Here is a 26,724-nt window from a genome sequence, read left to right on the forward strand (position 1 = left end):
AAGATTTTTTTTTTTTTTTTAATGAGCTGAGATTCATCCCTTCAGGATCGAACACCAAACGTTGTGAGAGACATAGTAAAGCAATGAGAATTGGTAGCACTGCAGAAATAATAATCTGAAATAGCTAGAAATCTTTCCATTATGGCTGTAAACTTTTAAGAAATTTAACAGTTTTCCCTTTGTAATTAACAGTAACAAACTGGCATTTTTAGCATGAAATGTCCCAGTCTGGTAGCAGCGGTTGATACAGGGCTAAGTGAGCACACTGACCTACTGAGGCATGTGAATTGTTAGGCAGATGTTTCTCTCTAGGGGAAGGAGGATCTAGGGTATGGTTTGAGCAGTCCTGCGAGAGGATCCCTGGGAAGAGCATTTATTGTTTTTGTTTAATAAAGCAAAACCCCAGGAAAGGAGTGCTTGGGGTACTTGCCCACACTTTATTCCAAAGGAGAGCTCTTATCCTCTCTTCTTCTTTCCACCTATTATAGTTTGTTGTGATCTGTAGCTGTGTCTTATTACAAGTTAGATTGTAAACTCTTTACGGCAGATTCTGCATCTTTCTAGATGTTTGTATGCTGTTTAACACAATGGAACTTGATCCACGTTGGGGATTTTGAGCACAACTGCAATGATGATGATGATGATAAATTAATGGAGAATATTAGGGAAAAGCCTTAAATCCATGGACTCTTTTTAGGTGGGATCCATGTGGCAGAGAAGTAATGGTGAAGAGAGAATGGGTTAACGCTGTTGAAAATGTAAATTGAAATGTATATAAAACCAAGTTTTAATGTCTACTTAGAATGTTTAATGTTGGATATTAGCTTCTTATATCTTCATTTATTACTACTCTGCAAAGTAGATGTTTCATTTACTGGTTTTAACTTACCTTTGGAAAAGTCATGTTCTAAAAATTGGAAGTGTATCTAGTAACATTTTCTTGGTAGCTGATGTCTGCACTGCTAAACATGCAAATTGGATCAGGAAGGGTAGTCTGCTTTTAAGTCATTTACCTGGGGTTTTGGAGACCTGGATTCAGTTCCCTGCTCTGCGTGATTTTGGCCAAGTCACTTAAACTGAGATCTTCAGAAGGTAGTTATGGGCCTAATTTCCATAGATTTCAATGGGCATTAGGCACCTAAATACCTTTGAGGATTTGCAAAAAGAAAAGGAGTACTTGTGGCACCTTAGAGACTAACCAATTTATTTGAGCATGAGGATTTGGGCATTAGTCTTACTTATAACTTTTTCTTATAGTTCATAGTACACTAATAATAGTAATTAATAATTTGTGCCTCCATTTACCAGCTGTAAAATGGCGATAAAGGCATTTCACTGCCTCACAGGGCTGCTCTGAACATATACTGAAGGCTGAGAAGTGCTGAGATGCTACAGTATTGGGGTCATATGCATATCTGTGAGAGATTAGAATACCCCAAAAGTTTGGAAAGCTTTACTTTGAATCTGAAATATAGCATGTGGTCCTATCTATGATTTATTTTTAGGATGGTTTTCATTCTTCATTTCCATTAGCTACAGACTGGAGCAGGTAGAAAAATGAAAAAAACTTGGCAGAATATATTGGAGTCATCTTTGTTCCATGGATTTAGAAATGGAATGATGTTTTGGGTCCTGCAACTTTTCTTGAAGATTTTTCTCAAAATATTTAGATCTTTTGGTCTTTCAGTTTTGTTTTGTTTTGTTTTTTTCCACTTCCCACTGCTTTTCCTCTTTCCTTCTTTTTCATTTTAGTGTTGGATGCAATAGAATAAACGATGTCCAGGGCTTTTTTCTTTTTTCTTCTTTTAACAAACTGCAAGTTGTCCAAAGTTGAGGAAACTTTCAAAAGCTGCAAAGGAAGAAAGAAAAAGAAACAAAAAAAATTTCCCACCATCATTCATTCTGTTGAATTCAGCAGGAAAACAGGGGGTAGGGGTGGGGCTGGAAGAGGGGTAAGAGGAGAAGGGACAGGAGGAAAGAAAAAAGTGTGTGTGAGGGAATGGCTAAATTTTTCATTTCCAATTTATTGAAAAACATTTGTAATCTAATTTTTTGTTCTGACCAGCTCTACTTATAACTTTTCCTCCCTGAATTATTTTCTTTACTTTGTTGTTTATAATGCTCTAGTAGCATTAATTTTCAATCTCTATAATGCCTGTCAGCCAAGGTTTTAAAAACATAAATTAACATCACAAATTTCCTGTGGGAAGTTTATAAAATGGTATTATATCCATATCATAGATGGGTAAACTGAGACATGGAGGGGTAAGTCAGTGGCAAAGCCAAGAACAGGACACACACCCCTTGCTCTGACCACCTGTTTAATGTAGTTTAACTGATTTAAAGTAATATCAGTTTTATTTTTCATAACTCAACCTTTCTGTCACTGTAAGTTTTCTGCTTTGGTGTTGGCCTATGTATATAATTCAACAAAAACTCTATTAACTGTGGAACATCTAAGATAATGGAGCAGGCATTGAGAAAATCTGGGATCTCTGATCACCTTGCAATATATTCCCAGACACAAACATTCAGAATTAGGTGGATTCCCCCCTCCAGCCCATTCTCCCTCTAGCTTTTGTAAACTGTTTGAGTCACAAAATGATAAATAATTATTTCTGAGCGCTGGAATTTTCACACTTGAAAGGTTTGTATTTATAGTTCTGTTCCTTTTATAGGGCGAGGCAGTGCAAGAAAGGGCAAAAGGGTGGCTGAGTAGTGGGTTGATGAAAGGAAAATCCAGGCAAGAGCTGAAGGGTGAGTCTTGCCCCAGAAGCAGAGGACGTGGAGCCAGGCACTCACTGGTCTGAACCGACTATAGTTAGTTTTAATGTAGATGATGATTCATTGTTCTGCTTATTAGAGTGATCTGGTGCATACTTTTCCAGTCTAATAAATTTCAAGCATATGACTTGTTTTATGTGTAATCAAATCAAACTGTTTTTAGAGTACAGAAAGGAAAGATACCAAAATGCTAAGGACCCTGCTCCTGCTCCCACCAGAGTCAATGGCAACAGGCCCAAGCTTTGCAGGGGATTTGGGAATATGTCCTGTATATTTATTTCCTTTTCATTGTTTAATCAAAACCATACATAAAGGGTCAAATTGCTCCCAGCTTTGACTTGTAAATATGGAAGGTGATTCAAAAATACTGCCTGATCCTGCACTCATTGAGGTTGATGGCAAAGGTTTCATTGACTTCAGTGGTGCAGGATTAAGCCCATGGGCAGTGTCTTACAGCTGTTAAAATGCATAGACTTTAGTGGAGTGAATCCTAATGTAACCATGACCAGCGGATGCATTTTTAAATAGAATTGTGCTTATCCACGTTTGGTGCAAAATTTGTTTAACATCATGTTAGTTAGAATAGGTTAGTTAATGCATTCTCTAACTCATTACTTTTCCCCACTGTAGGCAAAGCCCGGACTGTTTTAGTATTAACACTTTTACTGCCATATACTCTTCTGAAAAAAGACCCAATTAGAGCATATGCTCAATTTTACTACCATATACCTGTCCCATTAAAATCTGTGAGATTCACAGTAGTAAAGTTATGTATATTTGCAGGATCAGGGCTATACCTCATTCTAGGGAATAGCATCAGACAAAGTCATGAAAATTTATTTTTTATTTTGCGGTGTTGGTTTAGTGTAAAATTAGCAGTGGCGTGTACAATCTACAATAGCAATATTTAACATCATTTGGCTTCATTGAACTGGGGCCCACAGAGTTTGATGGAAATTTCTTGTTCTGTTTTAAGAAAATCTGTCTATTTATGTCTGTGTATTTATAAAACACGCAACTTAGTAAATAAATAGAGTACAGACTTATATAACCTCTATGCTGTTTAGCTCATTGCAGGAGTACTTTGTAATAGCTCCATTCCAAACATCCTAACTCTTGATTTCATTGATGTAAATAGGGCAGTTTTGTCATCTTTGTGGTTTTATACCAGGAAGTTTAGTTCATGGTTGATAACGCGTAATGTAAATCATAACATTTTTTGTGGTAAGGTGTGCTTGCACAAGTTTAATGCATTAATATACAAGAATCTTTTCAGATTTTTATTCTTTTATCCATGTAGAATACTCTCTTACTGGCCAAGTTTCCTGATCTGCTTGTTTGCAGTTGGATTGTTTCTAGGTTATTGGATCATCATATTGTTTTACCAGTACATGCAGTGATTTGGTAGTATTAGATTTCTTTTTTCATTGTAAGATTTAGCCTTTTAGGGAGCTCTTCTTACTTTAAGACTGTCACATGGCAGCTGCTTATGGTTTTCTGTACAACAAAAGATTGACATGCACTGCAAAGATGTTTTGGGGGCTTAGATCCTCATTCTGCCAGCACTTAGGGATGTGTGTAATTCTACTCGTATGAGTAGTCAGTGGGAATATTCATGTGAGTAGAATTTAGGTGTTTGCAGGATTGAGGGCCTTAGTCACTTGTCATCCTCAAAATAAAATGTTTTTAATTTTAGTAAATTCTAATGTAAAGTGAAGTACTTTTTAAAGCCTTCACTTCCATTCAATAATGTACAAAAATGGAAATATATTTCAATAAAATTTGAATAACCTTTTATTTTTGCTCGCTCTGGATTTCAACTTGTCAAAGAGGAAAGCGTAAGGAATATCAGAGATTGCTGGATAAAATCCAGTCAGCTGCTTTCACAAATTAGTCATTATATGAAGGGCTTATTACAGTTTTTTTGAAATGACTACATAAATAGATTTTTGTATTATAAATTAATTTGTTGGACCCATGGACTCGAAAACATGATTTCTTGTTTTTTCACTCCTATTAAGATACAGGAAGGCTAGGTCTGGAATGTGAGCCCCTGACACTGGTGAGCAGTTACTTGAATGAGTAGTTTAACTGAAGTCTACTGAAGGAGCTGCTTTTTCAAGTAACTATTCACCAGTGTGAGCAGACACTTTGTAGTCTGACCGTTAATGAATTAAGTTCTATTTCCTGGTTCAGCAAAGAGCTTAAACCTGTTTAAATCTTTTTTGTTCTTTAGTAGGCCTTAAAGATGTGTTTAAATGATGTGCTTAAATTTTAAGCATATACTTAAGTGCTTTGCTGAAGCTGGGCTGAATCCTGCTCTCTAGCATGTGGGCTGAATCCTACCTATCAGACATAGTGCTTTCTGCTGTGAATAGTCACAGTGAAGTCCAGAGGGAAGTATTTGAAAGATCTCTCTGATCTTGCAACTTTGGATGTGAATGGTCATACTCTTATTAAAGTCAGAACTGGAGGCCAGAACATGGCCTTTATAATCTTCCTCTGTTAAGAATCTGTTGTTCTAGCTATGTGTTTTGTACAGTCTCTTTAGGAGGTAATTCTGTCTGCTATTTCAGTTTATTCTTCGTCATAGTCATGCAAGTGGCATTGGAAATCAGCAGTTTAGATCTTTAAATTGGTATGTAAAGCTTTGTAGCAGCTTCTTTATTATATCTTTTCTAATTTTAATAGTTTAGGGCTAGGTTCTACCACCATTACCCATTGCTGAGTAGTACCTCTCTATGCTAGTCCTCTGGATTTCACTTGGACAACTCACTTGGGGCGTGATCCAGAGCCCATTGTAGTCAATAGAAAGACTCCAGTTGTCTTTAGTGCACTTTGAATCAGGGCCCTGTCGTCCCTGATTCAGCAAGGCACTTAAGCTCAATTGACGTTAAAATTGTTTTATCACTTGATTAAAGTTAAGCATGTGCTTAAGTATTTTCATCAGTCAGGGCCATAGAAAAGTGAATAATAATCAGGGTAAGGGTGGCAGAATCGCCCCTTCGTGCTATTCAAAAGTTATATCAATATTTTTTTCTTGTGCGTTTGTTGTTCTGACAACTGTCTGTACAATCAACCCTCGGTGTTGAGCGATGAAAGTGAAGTTTCTCTTTCCTTCCCTTCAGAGATTGCTACAAAAAGTGCTCACAGTCAGATGTTTATTGTTCACAGTTCTCACCATATGTTTTGCAGACACCGTTTATTACAAATCAAACAGAATTAACAACTGATAATAAGTGAGTCATGATTTTTGAATGTAGTGTTGAATGGATATGCCAGAAGATGGAGCTGTTTGAAAGATTAGCATAAATATGTTTTATCGTTTTGGAAAACTTTTTTGCTGCAAACAAAGGGAAAATCGTCTCCAGAGTGCACTACATGGGGTGCAAGCAGTCATTGAAGGCATATATAAACTTAATCAAACTCTTTTGGTAATAGCTGTACTTCATGAAAATCTGTTTTCAGACATTATCAGTGGAGTGTAAGGAGGCTGAATTAGCAGAATGGTTGATTGGCTTCAGGCTATTTCATCATGCCAAACGGACTCCTTCCTTTATTCATATTGTGCCTTAAAAAATGCTTTTTTGCAAAGCATATCTAATCTATTGCCCAATTCTCAAGTGTGGTATCTAAGTTGTAAATAATAATATTCAGTGACTATTAAGTAACAAATTAAAAATAAAAACAATTCCCCCAGTAAAATATAACAGTAACACATCTCTTCCCTCCTCCAAAGGCATCTGCACTGCTGATCCCAAGATTGGACCATCACCCAAGTTCTCATGAAGCTGTAGTGTATTGTCTGACTTTTTTGTTGTAGTAGCAGAAGATCCTTGAACAACACCAGATACACTAAAGGCATTCAGTAAAATAGCAGTAATCACAGTCCTTTGTGCTTCAACTACTCTATGTGTAAAATAGGGATAATAATTCATCTGTGTGGCTGAGTTAAATAATGTTTGTAAGGTGATGCTGAGATTCTCTGATGAAATCTAGATCAGTGCAGTTGCTGTTGATGTTTAAATAACTTACGGATGCTTTGTGTTTACAGGGTAAAAATAATGTCCTGTTCTGTTCAGATTTTTATATCTTTGGCTGAGTAAAACGTGAGGCCAAAGGACCCAGCTTGTTTCTGTATGGACATGTGCTATCTGATGTCTCAGCACCATGCTCTCTGTATTTACCCTAAGTACTGACCCCTCTTACTGTCATATCCAAGTGCCTCACAATCTTTAATGTATTTATCCTCACAACAGCCCTCTGAGGAAGGGAAGTGCTATTATCCCCATTTTACACTGGAGGAACTGAGGCACAGAGAGACTAAATGACTTGCCGACTGTTACTCAGGGAAATCTGTGGCAGAGAAAGGAATTTAACCCAGGTCTCTCAGATGAGCACCCTAGCTGCTGGTTCATCCTTCCTGACTGGCTATACCGCTGAGACTGCCGCATAGATATTCCATCATTAAACATGGCTGACTCAGCTCCTAAACCTCAGTTCTTTTAATATCCCTCTGAAGCATCTGGCATTGGCCACTGTTGGAAGACAGGATACTGGGCTAGATGGATCTTTGGTCTGACCCAGTATGGCTGTTCTTATGGTACTTTTTTGGTGGTTACTGCATACCCAGAGAATTATGTTAGGGATTGGCGAGGGGATTCTCCACACTGTAGAGTTCAGGGCAGTTAGTATTTCCGCTGTGATTAATCTGTTGAGAAGTCATAGATCGGCTGAGGGCAGTGTGGTGAACCTGCTAAGAATTAATCTCTTCTGCTGTGCGGGGATGGATGATACTCTTCAGAAGCAAGGAGGTTCCATGCCAGGTGGGGAGGAGTGGGTCACAAAGGGTCTGGTGGCCCTGGGAGGAATGTGGCATTTGGAAGTAGTTGGCATAGTGGGGCCAAGCTGATGCTAGATCCTAGCACTTGGAGCACCTACAGTGCTTGCCTTGGCGCTTGTGGTGCAAAGAGCACACTACCAGACATCTAGAAGGTATGGGGGGGCACAATAGCACTCCAGCATCCCACAGGAAGGCAGTGATTGCTCCAGTTCCACCATCCCTCATGGCTTCTGCCAGAGAAGGTCAGCTTCGGTTTGGTTTCCATCCAGGGCTCCAGAGCAGTTTTGCTAGTGGATGCTGAACTTAGTACATGACGCACTGTGGGGCACCAGAGAGGTTGAGACCATATTATGCAGCCCCAATTGCCCCTTAGCAGACTTCCTGATGTTTGTGGACCTTAAGAAAGTTGGGGTAAATTTAGTCCATTGGCTTTAGTGGCTTTGCTGATATCAGAATGTGGCTCTTCTTGTGTACTTTAAACATAACGTGCCATAACTTGTACTGTGGAGCAGCGAGAGGAAGGGACTGATTGACAACGGGAAAAGAACCCCTACTGTTTTCTGGCAATTTTGATATTTGTACTTAAATGAAAGAACCAAAGGGAACAGATGAGTCCGCGCAGTTCAGCTTCAAGTTAATGACCAGCGTATTCATGCAGGGAAAATACCTCCCTGGAGAGCAAAATAACTCCCCCCGCCTTCCCAGAATTACAAGTTGAGGGAAATAGATAGTTAAGTTATTAAGAACACAATTCTCTGCTCCTGTGAGAGATACCGTACAGGTAGCATCCTGCTGATTCCCATGCTAACTGAGATGCATTGCAAATGACTGAATTTTGCAAACTTATAAATGAAGGGAAACAGACGACAACAACAACAAAAAGCCAGTGTAAGTCTTCCGTCTGCCCCCAAGCAGCAACGCTTCATCTTTTATAAATATACATCACTAACATGGTGCATATTAAAGCTGGCTAACTGATAGCTCTCAAAATGTAATTGTGGACGAGGAATCCCCATCGAATGGGTGTGTTTCTAGTGGGGTCCCACAGTGGTTCTTGGTCCTGTGCTATTTAACATTTTTATTACTTACCTAAAAAAAAACCATAAAATCATCACTGCTAAAGTTTGCAGATGACACAAACATTTGGGAGGTGATAAATAATGAAGAGGACAGGTCACTAATTCAGAGCAATCTGGATCACTTGGTAAGCTGGGCTCAAGCAAATAATATGCCTTTTAATATGGCTAAATGTTAAATGTATATCTCTAGGAAAAAGGAATGTAGGCCATACTTACGGGATGAGGGACTCTATCCTGGGAAGCAGTGACTCCGAAAAAGATTTGGGGGTCATGGTGGATAATGAGCTGAACATGAGCTCCCAGACTGATGCTGTGGCCTAAAGAGCTAATGCAATCATAGGATGCATAAACAGAGGAATCTTGAGTAGAATTAGAGAGGTTATTTTACCTCTATATCTGGCACTGTTGCAATTGCTGCAGGAATACCGTGTCCAGTTCTGGTGTCCACAATTCAGTAAGGATGTTGATAACTTGGAAAGGGTTCAGAGAGGAGCTGAATCTATTTAGCTTAGCAAAGAGGAGGTTTTGGGGAGTCCTGATCACAGCCCCCAAGTCCTTACATTGGGAACAAATATATAATAATGGGCTTTTCAGTCTAGCAAAGAAAAGCTATAACATGATCCAAGGGCTGGAAGTTGAGGCTAGACAAATTCAGACTGGAAATAAGGTTTAAATTTTTAACAGTGAAAGTAACTAACCATCGGAACAATTTACCGAAGGTCATGATGGATTCCCAATCAGTGACAATTTTTAAATCAAGATTGGATGTTTTTCTAAAGGATCTGCACGAGAAATTATTTTGGGGAAGTTCTCTCATCTATGTTATACAGAAGATCAGACTAGATTATAACAATGGTCCCTTCTGGCCTTGGGTTCTATTAATTTCTAGACTTTTTTGAGTCATTAGGAGAGCAGTTCATGATCTTGTACCTATTTTCTGGGCCAATTTATAATATTTTTAATCAAAACAGTGTGCTTTCTCTGATCGGCACTTCCACAGTACAACTGTAGGTAAACATAACTTGCATAATTATAATGAGACAGTACTCGCTTTGCTGAAACTTATTAAGCTTTGTGATGTGGTGGACAGGTAAGTAAAGTGGGAATAATTACACTTATCCTCCTATATCAAGTGCTTTGAGATCTACACATGATAAGCACCGTATGGGCTTCAGTGGAAAGACTCCCATTGAGTTCATTGGCTTTTGGATCAGGTCCTAAGAGCGCTAAATATTTGAGTAATACTGTACAATCTGACTGTTGCTGTGCTTTGTTCCAGCTGAGTCATTACACCGGCTTTCACTGCGTTTCAAGAGAAGAAGAAAAAAATCTTTCATTAAAAATAGACTATGCATATTCCATGCTTTCTTCTTCCTCGGGCAGAGAGAGGCCTATGTCAAATCTGAGTTTGGGATGCTACTTTTGTTTCCTTCCCCAGTGCTGCAGAAATCCTTCTGATGGGGCCCTGCAGGGAGTGGGCTTTGTCAAGTTTGAGAGGGCAGGGCAGGGACCGGAAGGGGAGTGACATCTGTGCTTTGCCAGGTTCTCCTGCTACCAAATCAGAGGGATAGACATTTTGCATTGAAAACTTAATGCACTTTCTCTCTCTGCGGTTTGGATTGCCTCCGCCAATGGAGAGGATCCTTGATTGTGGGGAACCTTTTAGAAGGATAGCTCCCGCAGGATTGGCTGGGCAACACAGCAGAGACAGGAGTGGGAAAAGCCCGTTTATTATAATATAAAACGTTAAGAATTTTCGAGCCATCCCAGGGAGATGTTTTTAAAATAATGGTATGTTTCTCATCAGGTGGCCCATGAAGCAGAAGGAAAGAGGAAACTACCTGCTGTTAGATCTGGCTGTGGAGGGAATTCAGTTTTGGTGGAATCAACATCTTGCATACATAAGAAGTTTAAAATGTTAGTAACTGCAGCATCAGTATATAATGTAGTTCTTCCTTCCTGGTCACTGCTGCTGGAAGTGCCTGAGCCTGATATAGATCTGAAGTGACATTTAATACTTTGACCTGCTGATCTCTTTAAGTCACAGAAAGTAAACATGTCTTCCACTCTCTGAATCTAATTAACGCATAGGTCAGGCCTCATTCATCCCCTGGTATAAGCCTGTAGGAGTCTGGGATAAATCTGACCCGTTATTTTTTTTTTAAATGTTCAAATTGTGAAAAACTGACCAAGCCAAAAATTCAAAGTCAAGGCTGCCAATCTGTTCTTTCCTTCTCCTGTACCGGAGTGTTGCAGTGCTCTCCAATGAGTATGCTAGTATATATAATGGACAGCCACTCCTTAGTCATTCCTAAAGAAGTAAAAACTCTCATAATAAATAAAGAATAACTTGCATTTTCATCATGTGTTTCCATCTCTCAGTTTTAAGTTTTAGTGCCCATTTCTAGTACCCAGGCTTCATCAGGTCAAAGCACTAATGAGTTCACAAGCACTGAAGAGTTTAGGTTTGCAACACTCTTGCATGGTAGGGCAGTATTATCACCCCCATTTTACAGATGGAAAAACCGAGGCACAGAGAAGTTGATTGAGATGAAAAAGATCACTCAGGAAGTCTGTGGCAGAGCCACTAATAGAAACCATCCTTCCCCCAGTCCTTTGCCTGAACCACTGATGTCAGTGGGAGTTTTGACTGAGTTGAGAGTCAGTAAGGAATACAGGTGTGAGTCCGTTATTAGACTTTAGGGAGCAAAGCCTAAGGTATTATCTTTTCTTTAGGACTCAGGAGTGAGAAAGGATGTCAAATTGCCTTTTAACATCTCTGTAAAGTGCCATGGTCCCTTGAAAGCTTTGAATATACTAAAGGAATCTTCTCTTTTTTTAAGAAATGCAGACAAAATTTTTCTAATTCTCTTCCATTATTAAAGTTCGTTCTTCTATGCATATGCTTATTTTATGTCTATAAAGTGGTTTATACTGAAGCTATAAAAAACACACACACTTTCCAGTTTTTGTCATTCAGGCCCTTGGTACAAGGTTGGGAGACCTTCAGTTTACATTTGAAAACTTTTAAGTTCAAAGATGCAAAAAAATTAATTGCTTTCTCCCCCACCTCCACTTAACCATGAATTCCACATGAGTGGTGGATAAAATCATAGAATCACTTGGTATGCAATGTATCATATTCAAATAATATTGTGAGTAGATTGGTTTTTTTAATGTTTTTTAGCCATAACTTCATTGCCTTATATTTCTCTCCATTGAATTGCATAAGAGTTTGTCTGCCCATTTGTAGTCTGTCCATCTCCATTTGGATTTCTGTTGCCATCTTTCCTTGTGTTGGCTGCTACCAGTTTTGTTTCACTGGGTTATTTTTTTCCAACTTGCTCCATACACTTTATTACAAATTATTGATATACTGTATAACCGGATTCTGCCCAATATTAATTTTTGTGCCATTTGTGAGTCTCTTTTCTTCATTTCATACCTTTCATTCCCAAGAAGATTGATTTCCCCTTAGGTTTGATTCTGCCACTGGCAATGCTCCCATTGGCCTAGGACCCAACCAAGTTTGGGAAGACTGTCATTGGCCTCAGTGGATTTTGGATCAGGCTGTTTGAAAGGAGTAGAATCTAGCCACATCCTAAGTAACATCCTACATCACGTTTACTGGCCTCCTAATTTTATCTTTTGTGTGATTATATTATTTTAAAAAACAAACAGATAAATCAAACTGAGTTCTAGCTTTGAAGTCAGTTCCTGTGCTTTTTGGTCGAGGACTAGTAAACCTAGAAAAGATTATTTGGAAATGTTTAAAGGGCATTCACAATTGGCCATTTGGAATATTTTTCCAGAATGCTACAGTAGAACCTCAGAGTCACGAACACCAGAGTTACGAACTGACCAGTCAACCACACACATCATTTGGAACCAGAAGTGCAATCAGGCAGCAGCAGAAACCCAAAAAAAAAAAAAAGCAAATACAGTACTGTGTTAAATGTAAACTACTTAAAAATTAAGGGAAAGCAGCATTTTTCCTCTGTATAGTAAAGCTTCAAAGCTGTATTAAGTCAATATTCAGTTGTAAACTTTGGAAAGAACAACCATAATGTTTTGTTCAGAATTACAAACATCTCAGAGTTACGAATAACTTCCATTCCCGAAGTGTTTGTAACTGAGGTTCTACTGTATAAGGAAGATAAATTTCATAAGATCATGGGCTGATCATTGTCCTTCAGAGAATAAAATAGAAAAGTAATTGGATTACCTCAAAACAGACCTCAATACAGATTGACTAATATTTATTTTGTATATATTTTTTATCAAATATCTGGGTTGTTTTGTTGGTTTTTTGGGTTATGTGTTCTTTTTCTCTTTCATTATCTTTGTATATTATTTGACTCAAAAAGTAATGCAGAAACTGATATTAAAAATACCGTGGTCATTCAGCATGGTGCTTTGCTTATATGAAAACAAGACTTGAATTTGACATGGTTTTAGATTTCAAGTTCATTAATTTCAAGGAAAAGAAAGTTTATACTAGGATTTATTAAACTATTTTCCCCTTATTCTTGTGTCCATAAAAGAGCATTCATCCTGGGCCAGGTCTTCAGCTGGTATAAATCAGTGTAGCTCCATATTGAATGTTGCATTTACACCTCATGAGGATCTGGTCCTATATCTTTTTACTTAAAATACATAGTACTATTTAGTGTCACCATCTGACTTTTGAGTGTTTACATATTAAGTCATTCAGTGGCCCTTTTTGACATTGTCGTTTCTGCAGTCTTGCTTAACAAACCTTTTGCTGTACCAAGAAACATAATTAAAGGTTATAAATTGTTTATTTGCTCTGGAGGGAAAAGGAAAAAAAGTTAATAAAGCTTAACCCATGTGAAGTTGTGGGGACCACCTTAAGAGACTACTGCATCCTGCTAAACTTTTATGCTGTCTGTTTGTCAATCTGATTCCTCTTAACTTTTTTCAAAAGGTTCCTCTTAACTTTTTTCTGCCTCTAATAAATATGAATTAGGAATATTGCAAAAGTTTCATAGGGAATCAATTTATTAATAAATTTACATCCCATGACCTGCCATGCTTATGTACATTTAAAATCTGGGTGAATTGGAGGTAATTATTGAAATATGACATTGCACTTGATAAATGTAATGCACCTCTGCAGTACTGCTTACTAATGTCTACATCCAGAGGCACATCTGGGATTTCAAACTTTAATTATCTGTAGCCTACACTGGCATATTCTCTTACTCATACATGGAAAATGAGGATGCGCTGTCCTGTTGTGATTTCTAGCCCTCAGTCCGTGGAATTGATTCATGGGCACAATTGGTTAGCTGGTTAAATTCAGGCATGTTAGTTAGGCTGGCAATGAGATCTCTCACAGGACGGTACAGACCTGATTCATCCTACAGATGGAATTTAAATATGTAGGGTGACCAGGTGTCTGGTTTTTGACAGGAACATCCGCTTGAAAAGGGATAATGGCGGCTCTGGTCAGCACCGCTGACCGGGCCATTGACCGTCAAGTTGATGGCACCGCACAGTGGGGCTGGCAGGCTTCCTGCTAGCTTCCGTGCCGTGCAGCTGCTGGCATGTCCCTCCTCTGGCTCCTATGCATAGGGGCAGCCAGGGGGCTCCTCAGCGCTGCCCCTGCCCCAAGTGGCATCCCTGCAGCTCCCATTGGCCGGGAACTGTGGCCAGTGGGAGCTGTCAGGGGTGGCACCTGTGGACAGGGCAGTGGGCAGAGCCACCTGGCTGCACCTCTGTGTAGGAGCTGGAGGGGGGACATATCACTGCTTCTCAGAGCTGCTTGAGGTAAGCGCCGACAGGAGCCTGCACTCCTGACCCCCTCCTGGGCCCCAACCCCCTGCCCCAGTCCTGATCCCCCTCCTGCCCACTGAATCCCTCAATCCCTGCCCCGAACATCCTCCTGTACCTCAAGTCCCTCATTCCCAACCCCACCCCAGAGCCCACACCCCCAGGTAGAGCCCTCATTTTCCCCCCCTGGTGCCCCAATCCCCCGCCCCAGCCCCGATCCCCCTCCCACCCTCTGAATCCCTCAATCCCAGCCCAGAGCACCCTCCTACACCCCAAACCCCTCATCCCCAGCCCTACTCCAGAGCCCGCACCCCCAACCAGAGCCCTCATTTCCCCCCCCACACACACTCCTATCCCCTGCCCCAGCCCTGATCCTCCTCCTGTCCTCCGAACCCCTTGCCCCCAGCCAGAGCCCTCACCCCAGCCCTCTGAGCCAGCCCAGTGAAAATGAGCGAGTGAGTGAGGGTGGGAAAAGCGAGCAATAGAGGGAGGGAGGCTGGAGTGAGTGGGGGCGGGGCCTCAGAGAAGGGGCGGGGCATGGGTGGGGTCTTGGAGGAGGGGCAGGACAGGGGTGTTTGGTTTTGTGCAAGTAGAAAGTTGGAAACCCTAAGACTGCCCATTGTTCTTTGATTACTTTGCCATGTGGGTTCCACATGCCTCTTCACACACAAAATAGCCTGATTCTTATAGCTATCTGGGCAAAAATTCAATATGTTAAGGGTTCAGGAGGGGAAGAAGCGAGGCTTGGGGAACCTCAGGGACATAATAAGCTGTTTACAGCAGGTGCCTCACAGAATTCTTCTGAGTTTTCCACTAGTCTGTAAATGTGGACAAGTGACTATAAGTGCAAAATGCAGATTCGGTCCTCTGTTTACATAATGGGGGCAAAAACTATAAGGTGCTCTTCAGCCGAGTTCAGAGCGCCGTAGTTATGATGTGTCAAAGTGAAGCCCGCTTTATGTGTTTCTGCTTAAGATACTTGCAGTTGCCTGCACTTTGGCTATGTTTAAGGGAAAGAATAAAGGAGAGATATCATTGTGCCCTTGAATGTGCACACAAGTAAGAAATGAAAGTTAAGTGACAGGAGCTAATTATGATGATCATTTGTATAACTTTAATATACATTCGATATATCTTATTTGGAAGTCCTTTGCCCAGCGTGTCACGGAAACCTATGTTTCCCTTTAAGACCTGATCTTCAGTTTGTTTGATATGTGTGTGTGTGTGTCAGCCTCCTTAAGCCTTTCCCATGCGTGAGAACATCACTGTGTTCTGTATATGCTCCATTTAAATCTGTCTGACATCTATGTGGGCTGCTTTCCATGCATGAACATGGGCGAGTTACATCTCTGCCTTCCTTGGTTGCTGGACTGCAGCCAAGGGCAGATTAAGTTTCTGTGAGCAAGAAACTTGTCGTTGTGATTCCTCAAGTCAGAACTGGGAGCCATGGCAGCCCTGGAAGGGGGCAACTGGAATCCATGCGACAGAAATGAAATCTGTGGGGTCCTGCTGTGCACCTCGGATTTAAACTTTCATTTATGGTTGCTCATTTCAAAATACCGTTCAGCATTTTGATTTTGTCGAAACAAATTGTCATGTGAACCTTGTTGCAAAAGTTCTGAGTTCTGAAACTGGAATGTTTCTAAAATTAAATCTCTGGCAATTGTTGATTATATCTAGCAATTCTAAAGCTCTTTGTAAATCCCCTGCTGCCTGTGTTTCTCCCCTCATTTATTCAGAGAGCTTCTCTCATTCTCTGCTCTCTTCACAGTTCCTTACTACCCCGTGGGTCAGATTGAGACCTCGTGTGTCTATAGGAATCTCCTAACTAAATTGGACCAGTGGTCTGGCTACCTCAGTGTCCTGTCTCCAACTGTGGCCAATACCAGCTGCTTAAGAAAAAGGTGAAAGAAACCTTATAGTTGGCAGTAATGGAATAACCTGCTGGGACAGGGTGCTAGGATAGCACCGTTGGCACTGAGCATGCTGCAGCACAAAGAAAGTTGCGGGTCAGCTGGGAGCAAATAACCAGTTTCTGTTGGGGGGGAGGGGGGGATGACTGACACCTGGGTTGTAATTGCTGGGCTAATGAGACATTTGGCTCAGTAGCTAGGTGGTTTTATATATATATATATATATATATACACACACACATTTGGGAGGAAAAGGAAGTTATGGGGAGCTCAGAGGATGAGCTGCTGGAGGAGAGAGAGGGCTGGGTGTAAGTCTCCTCCTGCTGTATCTTTGTGTCACGTTCTGTTTTGCTTGGGAACTGAAGAATAAATGTACACATGGTGAAAATTTCTTTCCTAACTTCCATAAATTAGAGGGTGGCTTATGCCTTGATGCAGAGGTATTTATATCCCTTCCAAAACTGTTTGAGTTGTTTTGTTCCGTTTTTTTTTTACTCTGTGCTCCCTCTGGAGTAGTCAGGTTTCCCTAGGTTGGGAAACATGGCTGTGAAACGAGATGTGTTCCTGAGTTACCCCTTTTTTTGGTGGGAACTGGATTTTGCGGTATGTGGGCTTGTCTATACGAATGCCTAGTTCTTGGCAAATGGGTGTAAATCGACCCCTCCCTAGTGTGTCACACACTAAGTGTCTGTGTGGACCCTGCTGCCATGCACTAAAAATTCCACAGTGCGCTTTAATCTATTCCTGTTTCAAAGGCAAGCCCTCTGTGTGCTGTTTTTGTGTCATGTCCATACTGCTATATTTAATGGTACACTCATTTTTTTACAAACCTAAACATTTCACTTTTATATTTATTGGTACCTTGATTTTGAGGATGTTGTGAGTCCTGCAGTAAATCTGGGGATTATTTCAAAGTATGCAGAGCTATCTGCTACCACTGTTTTCCTGACTAAAGTTCAGGCTACATATTAAAAAAAAAAAATTGCAGAAAAATTCAAAATGATTGAGTCTTGTAGGCCGAAAAGCTACCTGTCTTTGCTTCACTGTGTGCAGGGGATACGGTGATTTTAAAATGAACATTATTATTTACTTATATTTTAAGCACAAAAACTTCAACCACGTAATTAACTTGGATGGTGATACTATATCCAGTTCCATACTTACTCACTATATATATAGCTTGTTCTTTTGAAAGTGTGTGTGTGCGTGCATGTGTGTTGGAAAAAACCTGCAGTTTGCCTCTGTGTAGCTTTCTAGAGGAAATGTCAAGTTGTGTTGCAGCATTGCTGTTGTTTATCAATGAAACATTGGGGCAGAACTCCAGCTGGTGTAAATTGTCATACCTCACAGCTACGTACCTTCATGGGGAGAAAATACCAGATACCAAAGGGCTCTTTAATCTGGTGGAGAATGGCATAACAAGAACCCATGTCTGAAAGTTAAAGCCAGACAAATTTAAATTAAAAATAAAGCACACATTTCTAACAACGCGAGTGATTAACAATTTGGAACAAATTACCCAGGGACTTGATGGATTCTCCAACTCTTGAGATCTTTAAATCAAGATTGGATGTGTGTCTGGATGATACGCTTTAGCCATGCAAAAGTTTATTGAGTTAAATGGAAGTGTAAATGAGTGGAATTCTCTGGTCTGTTTTATTCAGAAGGTCAGATTAGATGATCAAATAGTTCCTTCTGGCCATAAATCCTGTGAAACTGTGAGTTTATTACCATTCACCCAGCTTTTGTGCCATCTGCAGACTTTATCAATGGTTTTGTTTTCTTCCAGGTCACTAATAAAAATGTTCAATAGCGCAGGGCCAAGAACTCATCCCTGCAGGACCCCACTGGAAACACCCATTAGATGATGATTGCCCATTTTCAATTACATTCTGAGATCTATCAGTTAGCCAGCTCTTTATTCATTTAATGTGTGTCAATTTTATATCATTCTATTTATTAATCAAAATGTTGTGCTGTACCCAATCAAACACCTTATGGAAGTCTAAGTATTCCCATGAACAGGATTACCTTTATCAATCAAATTTGTAGTCTAATCCAAGAAAACAAAATCAAAATATTTGTTTCTGTTGTGTTCACTCCTTATCAATAATTGATTTGATATTTTTGAAAATATAAAAACCATAACAAAGAAAGCACAGTTGGGGACATCTGCTTAATATGTGCTTCTTCGTATTGATTAATCTTTGGAACTTGAAACTGTTACCATACATGAATGATTCAGTTGCCCTGAGGTGGCTGAGAAATGATGTGTTGCTCCAATAAACTTGAGTACCCTGCAAAGGGTGAAAGTTGATACAGCGTATTGCATTCACTCAGGGTTTCCATTTTTCAACAGTTACTTGCTGAGATAAAGAAATGGAGATATGCTGCATGGTTTTTGTTTTGATGCTATTGGGAAATCTGTAGAATGGACAAATGAGCAGTAGTGCATTGCTCCAGGGGCATTTACCATTGTGATAAACTTGGCAGTTCATCCCACAAGGTAGATACAATTTAAATTGTTTAATTAGGTAATATTTTTGTTGCAACAGAAGAGCTCCTAAAACTACGTATTTTGGTCCCAAACCAATGCACAGACTAAAACCCATTGTCTTTCATTGATACGATACTCCTGCCTAGGAAACATTTGTTACCTTGTAATTGTAATGCATGGAAATGCTTTGCTTAGATTCCCTTTGCACTAAAAACAACAACCCACCCCCTTGTCTCCTTTATTGACAGACACCTTTTGTGTCTTTCAGACTGACCATGTAAAGCTGCTGAACATTATGCTGGCGTGCAGAAATGCAATAGGTAGTAAACTCCACTGGGCTTGGGGATTGCAAATGTTACCCTCAAGTGGATGCTTAAATTTGTCTACAGCGCAGCTGGGGGTGTGCTTCCCGGTGTGGGTAGACAGACACATGTTAGCTCTGCTTGAGCTAGCATGCTAAATATAACTGTGTAGCTGGGGTATCATCGGTGGTAGCTGAGGCTAGCCATCTGAGTACAAGCCCACCCGGACCCCCTGGTTGTGCACTTGAGCAGCTAGCTCAAGTTACTGCATACCCTACCCCAGTTATACTGCTGTATTCAAGCATGCTAGCTTGAGTAGAGCTATTGTGTCTCTATCTACCCATGCTCAGATTATAGGCATACCCCGTGTGTGTCCCAGCTGCATTGTAGACATACCCTGAGAAGCTTCCATTTTGCACTTCTAAGGCTTCGGCCTCGTGGCTTTTCGATGGTGAGTGAGGTGCTATACTCTGCTGTCAGTTACACAGCTGCAAATCTGGAGTAACTCCAGTGGAACTGAAAGCTCAATAAACAATTTGTTTATAACTATTCTTCCGTTCGCTATGGAATTTCTCTCCACTGCTTTTTGTTGGTTAAAACCTTGACATGCTATTAATTTCTCTTATTAAGAAGGTCACTTTGTGGCAACGGTTCTCATTTCTACCCTTCCAAGACATTTTTAAGTATCAGTAGCTGTTTTAATAATTGACTGCACAGTATTTCTTTTATCCTAAGCAGGTGCTTATAATGAGGGTTCGGCATGGGGCGCAGTTGCCTGCTTTTTATGGATCTTATCTCTCTTCCCTGTCTAAAATAAACTTCAGGTAGCAACTCCATTTATCAGAGGATAGAAATCTCCTTTGTCTCAGAAAGGCATTAGTCACAGGTGCCGTGAGCTATATAGAGGATTTAACACAAAGCCTGACAAGTACCCTATAAACACTTCAAACTTTCACTATTCTTCAGCGGGTGACTGAAGCATGAGAATACTTTCATACTAGCTGCCCTAGTTGATGATGGGAGAGAATGTGTAAAAGCTCTGGACATTGTCAGATTTTTTTTTTTCCTCTTTGGTTGCTTTTGAGTTAATAAAGAAAATAGAAACTGGTTGAAAATGGATATTGGAAGCATTCAGAGAGGAAAATATCTGCTTTGAGGTTAACTGGATTCCTTGACCATAAAACACCTTAATGCATTGTATTTCAGAGTTGAAGTATAATGCAGGAACATTTCTCAGTGACCAGATACACTATATCTTTGGGTAGCTACTTTCATCTTCCATCTTGCTGAAAGACAGACTTCCTTTTTTGTAACGTGAGTTCAAGATGTTTGTCAAGTGGTGCCTAGAGTCCTTTTCAATATCTTTCTACCTCTCTACATGAAGCATTTTTAAGGAGTGCTGTATAATTAAAGCATTTTTGTGGTATATATTTTTGCATCTGTTTTTATTTTCTCATAAATAATTGTTTCATCAAAAATCCAATTTTTTTTGTTTTATTTGACACGTACAATATAGCTCAGTTGTATAGAATCTAGACATTGAGAAATGGACACATTTTTAACTTTTCCTAATTAATTTTTTCCCAGGTGCTAATATAAACCTTGTAGTGCTCCTTTGATTATATACACAATATTTTTATCTGTTTGCATTGTAATTTTGCTAATGTACATAATGGGCTTGAAATACAGAAAATAGTGTTGAGGGAAGTCTGGTTAGATCTGTACAGTTTAGTAACAATACACTTATTTTTAGAATAGTACTTCTATTAAACCTCAAACAGTCAGGCCTAGCACAAGCAATTAGCTTATAGATAAGTGAAGAAGAAAGTGCACGTTCGACATATTTTCTAGAGAACACCTCTTTGCAGGGCACTGTATTTACTGTATAATACCTGAAGAATAAAAGGGCTAAAGTGAGAGATTTAAAATAAATGAAAATATGCGGCACAGAAAGAGAAGGAGGTGGAATAAACTTAGATGTGATCTACACACAATTTTTGTACCTGTATAACTATTTTGCTTAGGGGTCTGGGTATTTTTATCAGAATAATTGGCACAACCCTTAGTGTGGACACCGTTATGCTGATCTAAAGGAGCCATATACCAGGATTATTTCCCTTCTGGCGCCTTTATACTAGCATGACTGCATCTACGAAAATAGTGCTGTATGGTATAGTTACTGCTGTACAATTTTTGTGTGCAGAGGAGCTCCAAGTGGTGTTCTACGGATAGCATCCACACTTCAAGTGCTACTGAAGGAAGATTTGCTGATATACACTTAATGTAATGGTGTTCTCTGCGCCTTTTTAATGGGCCATATTCTGAATTCCTCAGTCAGTTTCCAAAGTCTGGGAGTTTAGCCTGAGAAATGGAATTAGTGAATGTTGAGTGTGGGTTTCATGATATGTCCCTAAAAACAATACATATTATGAATGGAATTTTCAAAGGCACCTCAGGGAGTTAGGCATCTAAATCACATTCAGTGTCAATGGGAGTTAGTCTCTTGGAGTATTTGAAAATACTAGCCTGTATTTTTTAAATAAATATTGGTGATAATTAAAAAAAATATATTACAGTGCTTCATCTTGAAATATTCTTGAAAGCTGCTTCTAAGTTGTAGGCATTGTGATGCTGCATTGCCATCATCATGCAGCTACATTCATCCAAATAGCATAACCCTTCGTGTGAAATGATTATGTTAATTTAACACGAAGGTTGGAAAATTAATCACTGAAAAGGCAGGAAATACCAGAGTTGAGATTGCATGCACAACAGATTTCATGCAATCTAATGAGCTGCCAGTGTGGACATGGTAGAAAAATGTCTCATTCTTTTGCTGGACCAAGCAATACCTTCACATTCCCAATGTGACACAAATCAGCTTTTGAAGAGATAAAGGAATATTATGAAGTTTCAGAGAATGGAGTAGCAGAACTTCTAGTATCTACATCAGTGTGATATGGAGAAATCCTTGTGATATTTTCATTCTGCACTCATCAGTGGGTTTTCCCAGAGCTAACTTTATATTGTCATTGATATTTGTTAATACATAAGGTAGGTATAATTTGTATGAGTTTTCAGACACAGTTAACAGAAATCAAGAGGATGGACAGGGAAAGCAGCTTGACCTTCAATGGAAAAAGAGTTATTGCTTTCCATTTGGGTAGCAGTGCACTTTTCACTGTGGTTACTCTCAGCTTGTCAAGATACACAGTACCCAGGGTCAGTAGAATTGAAGCAGTTTGATACTGTAGTGAAATAAGGTGTACATATCTGTAAAAATATCAGAGGTACGAGACATAAGAAGACACAACAAATGTTTGTTTCATACAGAACTGTGTTGTAGTTTGTCAGTTGTTGTAAGATCAACATGAACACACTTGTGTGTTTCTCTTGTCAGGTAACCCAGGACTGGCAGGCTATTACAGGACCTTCATACGGGCATTATACCATGGACTAAACGGGCAATATCCAGTTTGGGTTGTGAGCCATGCTGGGCACTGCAAGCCCCCTAGTGGCATGGGAATGACAGAAGGTACTGTACTGTAATTTGTAACATACACAGATTTTACCATAGCAATGATTTGTCCTGCAAAACCTATGTTTATTAATAATATCACTTAACACTTCCATGGTACTATTCATCTTTGGAATGCCCTCAGACATTCCCTCAGAACAACCTTGTGAGGCAGAAAGTACTGTGAGTGTTCTTATTATCATCTGTAGGCTCCTCTACATGAGAGAGTTGCTGTGGGTTCACTGGAACTGATTTTAACTGATTTTTAGCAGATTTATTTTGGTTTAGCATAAATCAGTTAGGGATAGATTTAAGGTAACTGGAAATATTTTGGTCTTAAACCAAAATTAAAATGTCTATATGTTGATTTGCACCGGTGTAACTAGATTTATCTTAAAACTGTTTTTAAATCGATCAGTGCAACTTGTGTGTAGACAAGACCTTTGTCTTATAGATGCAGGGAGGGGCCAGGGAGAAGGAGCACAGTGACACAGTCCAAAGCCATGGAAGTAGTGTGGCCATATCCAAAACCCAGGACAAGGTTTCCTGGCTTCCAGGCCTATACCCTGACCATTAAATGGTACTTCTCTGGTCTTAAATTACTTTCTTAACTCTTAGACAAACCTAAGCATTTGCTCTTTGCATTTACACCTACACGAAGCAGTTTTCAGGATAAGGGGGGCTTAAGAGCAGAAATGTTTAAGGTCACTTTCCTTACCATAGCATTAGCACCTGAGCTTTTGAGCCTTAGTATAAGGTTGAAAGTGAAATCTGAAATCTAATGGTGTTTTTGTCAAATTGCTACAAATCATTCTGGTCAAATGTCAAACTCTGAGGCAAACATTAACACTTTGGCCATGGGAGATGAGAAGTCCCCATGCTTCCAACTACTAGCCATACCATAATATATGTTAGGATCTGCACTTGCTGGTAAGTCTGCAGCACCATGGAGTTAATAAAAACATAGAAAACTGTTGAGGGACAGCTACAGAAAAAAATTAGTGAAACGATGCAAGGCTTTGGTGTAACTTTTTGTTTATTTTATTAGGAGCAGGAAGTTGAAGTCCTGTCAGTGTGAATTTAGAATTTATTTAAAAATATTCCTCAGGCAGCTTTTCAAACTAGTCTTCTAGGAAATCCAAAAAATTTAATAATTTTTAAAAATTTAGTATTACTAAACTGATTTCTTGAGTAGGGCAGCAAGCTACACTCTGTGATAACACGTTAAGAATTCAGTTAATTTCTTATTAACCCATGGGAAAATGCTAAACAGATAGAAGTCCTCGAGTTATATCTCATTATCATAATAATAAATTGAGTGCAATTGAGGGAACAGATGTTGGTCAGTGTTGGGAGAAAGGAGGAGAAGAGGAAATAACAAAAAAGTAAATTTTGAGTTATTAGAAGCTGATCCCCTTTCCTGCATATGTTCATTGCAACAAATGCAATGAACAAAAGCATGAATTAATTGCAAATGCTTTATCTGAAAACTGCAAACTAAAGCCTCAAAAGATGGAATAAGAAAAGAGAAAACCAGAATGATTCTCTAAAAAAATTATTTGTGAAGTGTATCTATGAGGTGCTGCAGTGTGAATAACCCACCAAAGTGCCTTAAAGAGTCAGCACAAGGAAAATGCAGTCAGATCACACCTGCAAGTGTATAGTGCAAAAATATAAAACACTCATGTTACACAGTACACTCATGTTACACAATACAGTTGAAAACTGAGGGAGGTGGGAAACCTCAGAAGAATGAAGTTTCCTATTCATTTGTCAGGATGCGAAAAGAAAAAAGTGTCTTCACTGCAACACACATCTGCAAACGCATTCCTCTCTCAACACTAGGATATGGGTGACTTTTCCAGTTGATACTGAGTTTGACTTAAACATCCCTGCTATTTCTTCATTGTCTTCATTCAGTTTGCAGAAAACAATATTTTATATTAAGTTTTCTCTTTTCCAAAGGGGTCTAAAAGCCCATTACAAATTATGGGGCAAATCCTGACTTCCCATGTAAGGCTCAAGTAGCAAGGTGCCTTGTTTGGCCCAGTGGAATGGAAGGCTCTCCGTAGACTGTGGGTCAAAGTGGCTGCAGTCGCCTATATAGTGTCTAAATCTTCTCTGCCCCTCACAAAGAAGTTTGGCTGGTGGGTACAGGTGATGGACCCATTTTCTATGCCTCCTATGTCAGCCCCCAACATACATCCTGCAGCATTCTGGATGATAAAACCCCTGAGGAACACAAATCTGTAGGCACGGGGGAAAGGATCCTGCTCTCTGTTGCTCGTACTTATTGGGCCCTGAGTTTCTGGAGGGTGAAGTGCTAGAAACAGAATTTGAGGCTATGTGAATGCTGCAGGAGGATGGAAACCAGGTGGATAACTGGCACACTACACAACAATGGAGGAAAAGGAGAGTTTGCCCAAGAATACTGAGGCTCAAATCTTTTTCTTCCATGGACTCTTTCACGTCCCCAATAAGCACCAACATCCTGTGGTTTTAAGGTCTCATTTGAAAGACCCATACAAAGAATTTCAGGAAACCCAATTTTAATAGTTGGGAAGGTTGAAGGGATAAACTGATTATGCTAGTAATTAAACCTATGATTCCAGAGTCTTTCAAATCTGAGCCTTAGGGTAGTACAAAAAATATGTTCTTTCCAAAACCTCATGCATCCTCAGAAGAAAGGAGGCTCCATCCCCTTGTTGCTCCATGAGCCTTGGCCTTTTACATGTAGAGAACAAAGTCTACCAGAGTATTTGTTGCCTTAGCGGTAAGAGATTATGGTCAGGCTGTATCCTCTTAAAGGATCTAAGGCTGTATTTTGCTCTGTCGTCAGCTGTCTAATCTTTCTCCCCTTCATGGGGCAAGGCCCCATTCCACAAGAGTGGAAGCAACATCTATGATATTGCTTCAAGAAGTTCATCTACTTGATATCTTACATGTTTGTAAGACTTTATGCTTTGGTGTAAGATTCCTCCGCTGATGTATCCGTTGGAATGGTGGTCCTTCCTTCAGCTCTGCCGCTTGTGTCCTCACACCCTCCTCCTACTTGAGCACTGCTTGTTGGTCACCCACAGGGACCAGTACTTGAAGAAGAAGAGACCTTATAGCAACTGAAGGTTCTTTGAGATGTGTGGTCCTTGTCTGTGTTCTGCTATCTATCCTCCTTCCCCTCTGCTTTGGACCATCTTTTGGTTCGTGACTGAGAAGGAACTGAAGAGGCTGTCAGTCTGCCCCTTCCTGTATCTCCTAGGTTGGAGGCACAAGGTGAGTGAGGATGCATATGCGGACCACTGGACACAGCTTTCAAAATTCTGTGGCTCCTGGCATGTAGAGCACCTGCATATACCCAGTGGAATACAGATGGGGGGGCCCACACATCTCGAAGAACCTCCGGTTGCTATATAAGGTAAGGAACTTTCTCTTCCCTTCTGTAAGTTTCATTCTCTGTGTTTGTTTTCCTAATCGTCTAAGGAGAGCTGAGGGATGCACGAGTATTCTGTGCTTTTGAATAAGAGACACCGATGGTAACAAAATTGTTGTTAGCAGTGTATGTTGCTTAGCAATTTGATTGTGAATGGGATGTTAAATAACTCACCATTTGCTGCTGTGGCTTCATGTAAAGAAGTAATCATATGGCATCTGGTAAAGGAATTTTCTCCTGTCATCCTTGTCTCCTGATATGGATTGAAGCAAAGAGGCTTAGCACTCACCAATTTGCATGTTGCCCCCTGTTCGGAGGTAGATATGTTGAGTTTTAACTGATTTATCAGCAGTTCAGTATTATAATTCTACTTTTAGCAACCAGCTGTGCATAAATTATTCATAATTTTGACCTTCACTTAGCCAAAAATCAGTCTTGCCCCTTAGTCAAAAAGAGTGGCTCATCTTCCGGCTCAACTGTTATAAAAATCCTTGTAGGCTGAACACTGCTGTGATTGTTCACTATATATAACACCTGATGCTGACGTGTTTAAAATTGCAAAAAGG

At 39.8% G+C, this 26,724-nt stretch overlaps 1 protein-coding gene across 10 annotated transcripts in view; it reads left to right on the forward strand.

Annotated features, from left to right (window-relative positions):
* LDAH (lipid droplet associated hydrolase) overlaps window positions 1–26,724 on the forward strand; it is a 186,414-nt gene that overhangs the window by 18,532 nt on the left and 141,158 nt on the right. For 8 of the 10 annotated variants that reach the window (XM_077812470.1, XM_077812477.1, XM_077812471.1 and 5 more), the window contains exon 3: window positions 22,615–22,749. The exons of the other annotated variants lie outside the window; for them this stretch is intronic. In XM_077812470.1, the coding sequence (XP_077668596.1) occupies window positions 22,615–22,749 (135 nt within the window). The remainder of the gene's footprint in view (window positions 1–22,614; window positions 22,750–26,724) is intronic. 10 annotated transcript variants of the gene reach the window in all.

This window comes from Eretmochelys imbricata, chromosome 3 (genome assembly GCF_965152235.1).
Source record: "Eretmochelys imbricata isolate rEreImb1 chromosome 3, rEreImb1.hap1, whole genome shotgun sequence".
NCBI lineage: Eukaryota > Metazoa > Chordata > Testudines > Cheloniidae > Eretmochelys > Eretmochelys imbricata.